Source organism: Vicugna pacos, chromosome 15, assembly GCF_048564905.1.
Source record: "Vicugna pacos chromosome 15, VicPac4, whole genome shotgun sequence".
NCBI lineage: Eukaryota > Metazoa > Chordata > Mammalia > Artiodactyla > Camelidae > Vicugna > Vicugna pacos.
The window spans coordinates 44915760-44927871 of record NC_133001.1 but is presented as its reverse complement, the minus strand read 5'-3'; the positions used below and the strand labels follow the sequence as shown (position 1 = coordinate 44927871).

At 37.0% G+C, this 12112-nt stretch overlaps 1 protein-coding gene across 6 annotated transcripts in view; it reads right to left on the bottom strand.

Moving 5' to 3' along the window:
- The window catches only part of ITSN2 (intersectin 2), a 132922-nt gene that overhangs the window by 20475 nt on the left and 100335 nt on the right, over nucleotides 1–12112 (bottom strand). For 5 of the 6 annotated variants that reach the window (XM_072938107.1, XM_072938109.1, XM_072938108.1 and 2 more), the window contains exon 28: nucleotides 11807–11998. In XM_072938107.1, the coding sequence (XP_072794208.1) occupies nucleotides 11807–11998 (192 nt within the window). Of the gene's footprint in view, nucleotides 1–6844; nucleotides 10119–11806; nucleotides 11999–12112 lie in introns of those variants that run through there. The other variant, XM_031684816.2, reaches the window with a different exon arrangement.

Here is a 12112-nt window from a genome sequence, read left to right as displayed (position 1 = left end):
AAATATTGAATAGGATAGATATAAAGAAAAGTCTTAAGTAGTTTCAATAAATGTAAATGGCTTAAATGGATCTTAAATCAGTCAGTTAAAAGAAAGATTCTAGATTGGGCAAAAAAAAAATTCAGCTAGATGCTGTTTATAAAGACCCCTGATACATAAGGCTATAGATATATTAGAAGTAAAGGACTGGAAAAAACTATACAAATGCGAAGTATAAAAGAGCAGTTGGGGGGGATTTATTAGCAATAGACAAATTAGGCCTTCAAGGATCTGTAAAAGACGGTATCATAAACTATTCGTGAAAATATAATTCTTATATTGTTTACAAATAACAGAAGAGCCTCAAAGTGTAAAATAAAAAAGTGACAGAATTACCTCCTGCAAAAAATATAGAAAAAAGAAAAATTAATAAATTTATAAGTGAAGTGGTAGATTTTAATATAACTCAATGAAAATTAGTAAGAATATGAAAGATTTGAACACTATTAACAGGCCTTCTGTAATGAACATATAAACAAGAGAATACACATTCTTTTAAAGCACCCATAGAATTAACTTCAAGAAATACCAAAGAGTCTATATTACTATGTAAAAACATTAGCTGAATATAACTGGACTACTCAGCCATGAAAAAGAATAAAATAATGCCATTTGCAGCAACATGGATGGACCTAGAGATCATCATTCTAAGTGAGTAAGCCAGAAAGAGAAAGAAAAATACCATATATCACTCATATGTGAAACCTAAAAAAAAGAGAAAAAGAAGACACTAATGAACTCATCCCCAAAATAGAAACAGACTCACAGACATAGTAAACAATCTTATGGTTACTGGGGGAAAGGGAGTGGGAGGGATAAATTTTGGAGTTTGAGATTTGCAAATGTTAGCCGCTATATATAAAGATAGATTAAAAAAAAACAAGTTTCTTCTGTATAGCATAGGGAACTATATTCAATAGCTTGTAATAACCTTTAATGGAAAAGAATATGAAAGCGAACGTATGTATGTATATATATATGACTGAGACATTGTGCTGTACACTAGAAACTGACATATTGTAGCTGACTGTAGTTCAATAAAAAATAAATTAAAAAAATAAATGAATATAACTGGAAAATTATACATTAAAATTATTTTCAAATGTTTTAATTTAAGAGCTTCCTAAAAGCCCCAGGTAGCTTCCTTCTTTAGCAAAAGGTACCCCATTTTACTTGACTGATCACTAGCATTTGTGACAGCTGATTACCCCCTCCTCTTTAAAATCCTTTTTCACTTGGCTTCTAGGTCACCACCTCACCTCATATCCTCCTCCCTCACTGGTCAGTCCTTCTCAGTCTCCTTCTCTGGTTCTTCCTCATCTCCCCAGACTTAACTTTGGAACCCTAAGGCTTAGTCCTTGGAGCTCTTCTCTTGGTGATCTCGTCCAGTCTCATGACTTTAGATAACTCCCAAATTTATACTCTGGCCTGAACAGCTGCTCTGAATACCACCACATGTTCCACTGCCTCCCAGTGTCTGCACTGGATATCTCAAAGGTGACTGATGGTAAGATATCTATAACCAAACTCCTAATCTTGTTTCTATTTCATTATGTTTCAGCTCGGTTAATGGCAGTTTCACCTCTCTGGCTGCTCAAGCTGAGACCTTTGGAGACATCCTTGATATTTTTCTTCTTCTCACATCCTACATTTAGTCTACCTGTGGCTCTATCTTCAAAACGTACCCATAATCTGACCACTTCTCACCTCATCCACCACTGTCATTCTGATCCAAGCCACCACCATCTTTCACCTGGACTGCTGAACTACAGCTCCTAATAGGTATCTTACCTCTCACCTCTCTCCTCACAACCCCTACTTGAATCTAACAAGTCAGAGCTATCCTGTTAATACATACCAGATCATGTCCCTCCTTTGACCAAAACCCTTCAATGGGTTCTTCTCACTCTGAGCAAAAGGAGGTTTTACAATCAGCCCACAGGAAACGAAGCAGTCTCCCCCGCCTCTCTGGATACCCCTCTGTCCTTACTTCCTCCTCCTTTTGCTCCTCCCTCATTCTAGCCACACTGGCCCCCGTGCTGTTCCTCAAAGATTACAGGCATGCTCCTTGCATGTTGCACGTGCTGTTTCCTTTGCCTACAATGATCTTCCAGGTATCCCATGGCTTCCCCTAGATATCCCTCATGTCCTTCAAGTCTTTGCTCACATGCCACCATTTCAGAGCAGCTTTATCTGAGTAGCTTGTTTGAAACTGGAATTCCTCTGGATCCGCCTCTCCCTATCCAGCACTTTCTTTCCCTAATCTGCTTTATTTTACTAAGACACTACATATTTATTCGTTTTGTTTTCTGTCCTACCTTCCTCAAATGTCAGCTCCAAGAAGGCAGGAATTTTTGTCTATTTTATAATCTGCTATGTCCCTAGTGTCTGACATACACTAGGTCTTTAACAAGTATTTATAGAATGGGATGTGAAGATAAACTCTGAGCTGCAGGAGACAGTACATCAATATTAGCCATAGGTGGTCAGAGAGAATGACGGAAACTTTCTAGTAAGTTTTTCCTGGTAGTCAGGAAGAATGGGAAGGTGGAAAAGTGAGAGATCATGTCTACTAGCAGGTCAAAGTTTCTGGAGGAATAATTGGTGGTGGGCTGAGCCACAAGACCCCCCACACTTGTGTTAGGACGTGGAGATTGAGAGCCAAATTATGACTAATGAGTAACAGTTATGAAAACTGTGTCTCACTGTTATAATTACAGTGCAAGCAAGCAAACAAGATAGCTTAGAAAGGAGAGGAGAGAGATCTTCGAAGGTTCCAAAAGGTGAAGGACAAAAGACAATTTGTGATGACTGATACAAAGAGGGCTTGTTCAGATTATGTCGTCAAGTCCCAGAAAGGTCCTTGCCATTCTGAGGAGAGCAACACCACAGAACAATGCTATTCTCTGTGTGCCCAAGTTAAGCGGCCAGAGTATCACATAATGGCTTTCAGTCTCACTGGGTTTAAGCTCAGTGAAGAGACGAGATTTTAACAGTAAATCCAGATGACCAAACTGGGTGCATTTTCTGTCTTTTAGCACTCTGTATCCGTACGCCCATCACTACAGTACCGACTTGGGGCAACAGGGCTATCATATGCATGTATGTTTTTTTCTCAGTATTACTAAACAGACTGCTACACCTCTACTTTTCCCTGATGGTATGATTATACAACCTATATTTTCCAACTTGTTTATGATTGCATAATTGGATACTATACCCCAAACTGCTAAGTTTAAGACACACTAATACTATAGCACTGCCTGACTCTGATTTCATGGTGGTTAACAGATGACACTGGTGACACAGGGACCCCAGTAGCAGGTCCTCCCAGTACCCAGCCTGAATTCATTTAAAGCAGTTACCTCTCTTTTTCTCTCATCTTGGAATTTAAATGACTGTTCTACTTTTGTGATTTACAGTAACAGCAACTAAGAACATGAGCTTGGGAGTCAGATCTGGACTCAAGTTCTAACTCCATCACTCACTAACCCAGACACACGCCCAAATGTTTAGCCCATCACTTAGTACACAGCAAGTGCTTAGTAAATGTTAACTGTTATTTCTAGTATCTGTGTGTCAGACACTTAACTAGTGTTTCATAAATCTCTTAAGTCTCATCTGTAATACAGTTATCTATCTTTATCATACAGATGAGACTAAGGCTCACAGGGGTGAGCTCAAAGAGCCACAACTCAAAGCAGCCCTCCCACTGGACTTCCCACTACACTCATTTTATCCCTTTTTGATTGTATCACTCTAAGTGATTTTGCCTTTGACAACAGCATTAAGACATCTCAAGCACATCTTTCATAACTTGTTGTTCCTGTTTGAGTTAAAAGTGATTATGAAGAGAAATTACTTTTAAAATAGGCAAAGGATCTGAATATATATTTCTCCAAAGAAGATGTACAGATGGTCCACAAGCACATGAAAAGATGCTCAACATCATTAGTCATGGAGGAGATGTAAATCAAAGCCACAAGCTGTCAATTCACACCCACAAGGATGGCTTTAACAAAAAGTCAGATAATAACAAGTGCTGGTGAGAATGTGGAGAAACAGAGACCCCTGCACATGACTGGTTGGGATATAAAATGGTACAGCCACTTTGGAAAACAGTCTGGCAGTTCCCCAGAAAGTTAAACACTTGATCCAGCATTTTCATTCCTAGGTATATACCCAAGAGAAATGAAGATATATGTTCACACAGAACTTGTATGCAAATGTACCTAGCAGCATTATTCATGATAGCCAAAAAGTGGAAACCAAAACGTCCGTCAATTAATAAATGGATAAATAAAATGTGATCTATCCATACAATGGAATATTATTTGGCCATAAAAGGAATAAAGTACTGATAACATGCTACAGCATAATGTACCTTGAAAACATTGTGCTAAGTGAAATAAGCCAATCACAAAAATCTCACACATTTATGAATGTCCAGAACAGGCTGGGAGACAGAACATAGATTAGTGGTTGCCTAGGGCTGTGGGGGATGCAGGGTGCATAGGAAGATAGGAGGGTGTAACTAATGGGTACAGGGTTTCTTTTTGAGGAGAAGAAAATGTTCTATAATTGATTGTGGTAATGCTTGTATAACTCTGAATATACTAAAAAGCACAGAATTGTATACTTGGGGGAACTGTGTGGAATTTAAATTATGTCAATAAGGCTGTTACCAAAAAAAGTGATTCTGTTCAGCTTTAACCTTTTGGATACTCTTCCTAGAGATTCTTGTCCTTGTTTATTATTTTCAGTCCTTGCCTCCTTATGTCTTCTCAGTGTATACTTTCTACATACAGAAAACACTGTGCAGCATCTGATTTTTCCTCTTTGTCTTTTCATTGGTTCAATGGTAGTTGTACTGCAGGAACTTCATTATTATGAAAATGGTGGCGATATTAGAACTCCAGTGTAGAGGTTAAGAGCATAGATTCTGGAGCCGGACCACTTGGGTTTGAACCCAGCTCTACCACTATCTGTGTAACCCTGAACAAGCTACTTAAGCCCTGTTCTAACTTCTATACCTATAAAAAGAAAATAATAATGAGGTAATGTATCTGAGGACCTTAGAAAGGTATCCAGATCAATAAGTACTCAATAAAGAGCACTTTTCATCTTTTTTTTTACTGGCATGAGAGATGGTTTTACAGCTATAACTTCATTATTTTATTAAAATGGTGGCAATAATAGCACAATGATCTTTCTCCTCCTAGAACCTTTGTTTCCTGTCTTCACGGGTTCCCTTCACTCCCCAACACTTTACTGCTGATACTCTCAAAGGTCTGATGTTCTCCCAAGTCATCTCATTTACTCTCACTGGCTTAAAAGCCATCAATATGCATTCATGCCACCAGCTGATGTCCATCTGATGCTGTGTATCCTAATTATATCTGACTACCCACTAGACGAGTCTGTCTGGATGTCCCACAGGTGCTCTGTAGTCAAAACTGCACTCATCTTCTTCCCCCAACTCTGATTCTTCACTGCAGCTGGTGGCATCATGATTCCACCCTGTCCCCAGGACACAAACCTGGGAATCAAACTGATCCCTCACCTGCCCACACATCCCAATAATTCCCAGCTCCTGCCAATTTCCCCTCAGAAATAATTCTTAACTCTGTCTCATCACTTTTTCTCCACCTTGGCTTCATATCAGAATCATCTGGGAAGCTCTGAAAAATCCCCACGCCCAGGCTGCACTGCAGGCCATTTAAATCGGGACTCAGGCATCAACAGCGTTTTAAAGCTCCCCAGGTGCTTCCACTGAGCAGCCAAGCCAGGGAAACCCTGGTTTAGCCCTCCGTCCGCCTCTCAAGCCTCAACTTGCAGTGTCCCTGACTTTCCACATCCTCTCCAGCAAGAGTGAACTGCTTACACTCGCACCTCTCCTCCTCCACCCGGGCTGCTGCTTGTCTCCGTCGTCCTTCACATCCCACCCTCCAACCTGGCTTCCTCCTACTTCTCCTATGGATCCGGCAGTTGCCTCCTCCAGGAAGTCTTCTCTAACGCACCAATCTACAGTTGAGTTAGGTTTTGCTCCTCTGTACTCTCTTGGTGCCCAGTAAACACCTATCGCTGTGCTCAGCATGCTGTTTTACAGTGATCTGCTTATGTGCCTGCTCCCCTCACAGAGTAGGTACTGCCTGAGGCCAGGACCATCTGACACTCATTTTCATATTCTCAGCACCTAGTGCTCTGCATCTGCTTATGCAAATTCCCCACACATGTTAGCTGAATGACCTTCCCAAGACGAGGAAAAGTTTTTTGGAAAGACATTGATGGATGGGTTGGATTTTGATACATATTTTTTTCACTCAAGGTGAAACCAACTTGATTACTTAACACTCTGCTTCACTCTGATGCCCGCAAGCAGCCACTACAGTTTCTTTTACTATATATATATAGACTCTTATTTTGTACTAAAAATGTCTTATTCTACATTTGCAGTATTAATCTGTAAATTCCTTCCAGTCATTTTAGAGGAAAAGTTGGAGTAAAAATCATAAATAACGTTACAGTCTGTTATTAGCCCAGGTTATATTTTCTTTCACTTTCAGATCAAAATTTATTTTGCTTTTGAGATACATATGCTTACCTATCTTGGATCAAAATATCTCAACCTTTACCACTTAAAAATTTCTTTTGTTCCCTGGGCTAAAAAACAATTTGCTATCCTGTACCCAGAGACTATGTTAAGGAAAAAGAGAAATTCTGAAGAAATTCAATCAGGACTACATACAAACAGTTAAAAATAAGGTTTAAAGGATGCTTCAAAAGAAATACACAATACAAGTAATGTAGTTTGTGCCCTTTTAATAAACACACTTGCATAGTTATATTACAATTTGTAAAAATAAAAACGGATTACTTCATGCCAAGCGTGCCCAGCATTTGCACAATCTCAATACCTTTAATACTATAGTTTTCAAGACACAAAATAAAAATTTAAGGCAAAAAAACAGCATTCTGCAACAACTTAATAATTTATTACATTACAGTAGCATCACAGCAGCATCCAATAATGCCACTTTAGGCAAAAGTCTCTCAGCATTTCCACTATAGTTTCTATTTACAAGAATTTATAACTTGGTAAAATTCATCCTAAGAAAACCTGGCAAATAAAGCTTTGGAGTGAGTGGATTTGGCATTTCTTTCTCTACTTTTCCTTCCCCTACTGTCTTTATTTTAAATTATCAGTATTCATATTATATTTTAAAACACTAGAAGAGCTGTTACATTGTTTTAATAGCTTTATTATTTTTAAATGACTCCTTAAGATAAAGTTTTAGAGGAAACTATACAACAGGTAGGGTTAATTTAAATCTTCAAATTTTCTTAAAAAATCAGCTTTGGTCTTAGAACTGATTTTTTCTTTGCTGGAAAACCCATCAAGTTTAATCGCATACTTTAAAAATGATTATCACATGTTGTAATTTTAAAATAAACAGGTATTTTGATTCTTTACCTGCTACAGGGTTCAGATTTATCCAGCTGTGCTCCCATTCTAAAATTCTGCGTTCCTGATAAACTCCTTCTAATGTGGTTTTCTAAGCAAATTGAAAGCTGCCTCATATTGAATAAGGAAGAGAGCAAATACATGGCTGAATATGAGGTATTGCAAAGGACTGCATGCTTTTTAAGGACAGGTTATATTATGTCATACCATTTCCTTTACTTTAAGCTTCCTCTCAAATATAGACAAAAATACCTAAACAAAGACATTATTTCTGTAAATACAGTAAATTTATTTTCCAGACAGACACTCAGCTTAAATATGCCATTATGTGATTTAGTCCATAGGTACCTGATGAATATATTATTTTCAAATTGATTATAGACGCTAAACTCCATCTGAATGTCATTCTTGATAATCTGTATCAGTGAAAAAGTGAAGCACTTTGAGCTATAAAAATACCTTTGAAATAATTTATCAGTGTACTAAACAAGCCCAAATTCAAAATTATAAAGAGAAAATATGGTACCAAATCATGTAGCTAATTAAGTGGTCTAATTTCTAGCTTCAGGGTTTAAAATGGATTTAAAGTAACTGCCTTTAACCTGAACCCAATTAATGGGTGCAAAAGCAGTGAGTTCAGAAAATAAAAGGAAAGACCAAGTTATCCATACAATTTGGAAGATCAGCTGAATTCACAAGGACTCAATCTTTGTGCTGTTCCCTTTAGTGACTGCCACCTGTACAGTGGTACTATTGCTTTCCTATTAATGTCATATTTTATAAAAGTATCATGATGATGCCAGATGCCAAAAATTGAGGTGTTCTAATAACTAGAAATCCCTGCTTCAGGGAGCACACATACATATCACCACTGTATAGCCCAATGACGTGAAGTATTCTGGAACACAGACATCTGAACTTTGCAAAGTTCTAACTAAAACCGTTGATTCTTTCTCAAGTGTTGTAAAGTTATGATTTGGGCAAAGTATGAGTGAAATCACTCTTTCATAATGTATAGGCACATTAACTTAAATATTGCACAAAATACGCCTCTAACTTAAACTCAGAGGTATAAAAACATATTTCACTCTTCTTAAAGAACTCTGTGAGGAAAAAGACTCTGTGACTGTATGTACACTTTTCCTGATAATACTTGGACATTCATAAACAGTAGATTGCACTGCAGTTTGTAAACATTTTAAATTGCATAAACTTCTCATTGATTTTCAAATATAGTTTAATACTGTCCACTAAAACTCTTTTTTGTTTCAGCTAAGCACTCTCACATTTATTAGTTTATAATAATGTTTATTATCTTTAAAGTGTCTTCCACTCAAGGAAAAGAAGTAAAATCCTATGCCAAAGTAGCCAATGTGGTTGAAGAATAGGTATTAGCCAGAGAATATGGATGGTAAACCAATCCTCTAGCCTTAAAGCAGCTTCTCGGACATAGAGGAATGCTCCTCACACATCTTTCCTTCACTTGAATCTACTCCCAACTAGACAGAGTCTGTATGCCTGCTTCAGGGGCACTTAAAGTCTTCAGGATTCCTCATGATCTTTACCAAATATATTAAGAAGAATGTCAACCAGTGTCCTTTTGTGACCTTGGACATGTAGTCACCTAATTAAAATAGGTAACATGAATTCTGACTCTCAAATGTATAGACATAAATGCTCTGTCTAAGATAGGGAAGGTTTCATATCTCATGATCAATGATGGGAGCCTTTCATTCCTCAAAAATAATCCATTTTTAGGTCATCAATAAAGAAGCAACAACTAACCACTGCAGCACACGATGCAGTATCTTCATGAGCCCAGAGCACACAGAGATCCCAAGGGAACTCCCACAGGACAGTGCTCATTCTTGGGCCACTGAAACAGATAAAATACATCCCATTCTGCATAATACCACTGGGGAGGCAACTTTCCTCTTCCACGAAATAACAAAAGCTCCCTAAGTGTTATTGCTCCCACCCCAAACTACACAGTAAACAGAGAAAAGGATATATCCAATGCTTGGCCTTAAAAAAATTTAAATGTTGGTACTCATAGTGGCATATTAGAAAGTAGAATAATAAACAGTGTTTATTGGGGGACAAATCGCATATTGAACCAATTAAGAGCTCACTGTGATTAGGATTAGATCAAACATAACAGCAAAATATAAGCAATTCTGAATTCTGCAATGAATATACATGTTGCAATAACATTAGAAAAGCACGGCAGCCCATTCCAAACCAGCGAGAATAGTCTGTGCAAATAGTGGGTCTTTGTGTGTTCGAACTCCCACCATGTTAAGGGCAAACTCAATATGCATGCTAATGACCTACAATTACCAAATTAAAAAGGAAGAAAAAAGCTAAAGGATGCCAGAGTGAACAGCAGGGAAAGCCACACAAAGACCCACTATCCTTTAACTTGTTACAAATAAGTTTTAACTGTAAATTAGAAACACAAAGAAATAATCACAAGTGGCTCTAACATTCGAACGAAGTTAATGAATTGTGTAGGAGATATTTGATCAGGGCTGCCTGCCCTGCCTCCACGCTAGAGTCAAACTTGGATAGTGGGTCTCTGGGGTGCTTTCACACTGGAAGACAACATTGGGTCCTATAAAAAGAAAAATGAGGAATAAAATGAACATAAAGCAAATCAAGTGGGTGAAAAAAATTCGACTAATTACATGCAACATCAACTAAGCAAATTTGAACTACTAAAATTCTCAACCTTTGAAAAAATATCCTAACTACATAATAAATTGAAAATACTATTTACAAGGGCTCCAGAAACACAAATTACAGTCTAATACGCTACTCTAATACTCTTGCACTCCTGGCTGTTCTTTAGAATAGCTTTTAACTATTCTTTATAGTCATTATTATATAAGACTTAATTGGAAAAAAGTGTTCCACCACTGGGAAACAAGATAAACAACAAAACATTTGGAAAACCATCACTTTACATTGCAGACACTATAAAAGCCAAATGTAATGACATACTGGAATGCCTCCAGGGATCACTTAACCAAAGATTTTCCAGACCCAATAGGTTTGAAAAGTACTTTCCTCTCAGGTCCAGGAAAGACATCTAAGGTATTCCTAATTAATCAGATAAACCAGCCAGCACTGAAAACTGCCAAACCATCAGCAGGGTTTAAAAATGGTTGTTCATTTAGGTAATCCAAATTGTTATAATTTTCTTTACTACCTCTCCTAAAACCCTGAAATATTTTGGGGAATGTTCAAACCATAAAAAACTGGATTCCACCTCCAAACTGGGAAATTCAGTTGCTTTATCTAAAGGAAAGTCTTCTCTCAAAATCAGAATTATCTTTACACGCTCTAGAGTGAAAATAATGCACTAATATTTCAAAATTATAGATACAGTACAAAGTAAATTCACAACACTTGCTATGAATCATAAACATCTCATCTTTGACTGTGTTACCATTTATATGTTCTTAGAAGCTAAGTTAAAATGAAAGGCTAAAGCTTTTAGATAATTTCACAAGAATGATAAAGATACAAATCATGCTGTATTTTATTTAAAAAAAAAAGACAAAAAAATCAAAAGGATGGGCAAAAGTGACATCCATCTTATAAAGGTAAAAAATATTTCCAAGTACGGCTTATTCTCTATTAATGCTGTGTACCGTCAAATATAAGAAAGGCTAGGTAACTACCAAGAGATAATTTTATGTAACACCGAATCTCATCCTTTGAGAGCTGGACCTTAATCTAAAAATAGTGAAGCAGATCTTGATTCATGTATCTCTTGTGGAATAAGTTATCTATCTAAAAAAATCACCTGATGAGAGTTTTGTAAACAAACTATTTATAAAATAAATTTTAAAATTTTCTTTTAAATTTTCTTCTAACCTGAATGATACATCAAAATGTGGGAAATAAATGAGAAGGTTGCAAAATTAATAGCACCTGTACACTAAAAGGGTCCTTTTGAATAGGACAATAGGGTAATTGCTGGCTACTCTTTATTAAGATGAAAAAGGCTGGTAGAAAGGGAAGACCACAATCCTAACAAAGAAGCCGTGAAAGAATTACAACTTTTTTCAGATAAAGTCTATTAGTAAGGTCTGAAGCTAGGAAAAAAGTATTTAAAATAAAGCAGTATAATTTTTGATTTTCTGAAGTTTCCTTTTATATTTTCTTACTCTAAGCATTAATATACATTTGCTAAGAGTGCTGAGTTTAAGATCTGATCCATAACAGTAATGAATGCAGTGCTGCATATTAAAGCTTTTGCACCAGTTAAGAAGTAAATAGTTTGACATTACTCACACTGTTGACTGGGATCTGTGTCTGTCGTCATCTTGACATAGTTTGAAGGAAAAAGACCAGTCACCCCACTGATTTCTCCTTGCCACCAGTCAGGATCATCTTTGTTCAAAACATTAATAAGTTGTCCCTTGGAGAAATTTAGCTCATCCTCATTATTCGCTACATAGTCATACATGGCGATCACCTGACACACTACCAGAAAAAGAACAACAAAGTAACATATTAAACAAAATAATTGTTCCTATAAGGATCACACATAAAAATACGGCTAAAACTTCCCTTTAGCTGTTCTCTCCCTCTCCTTCC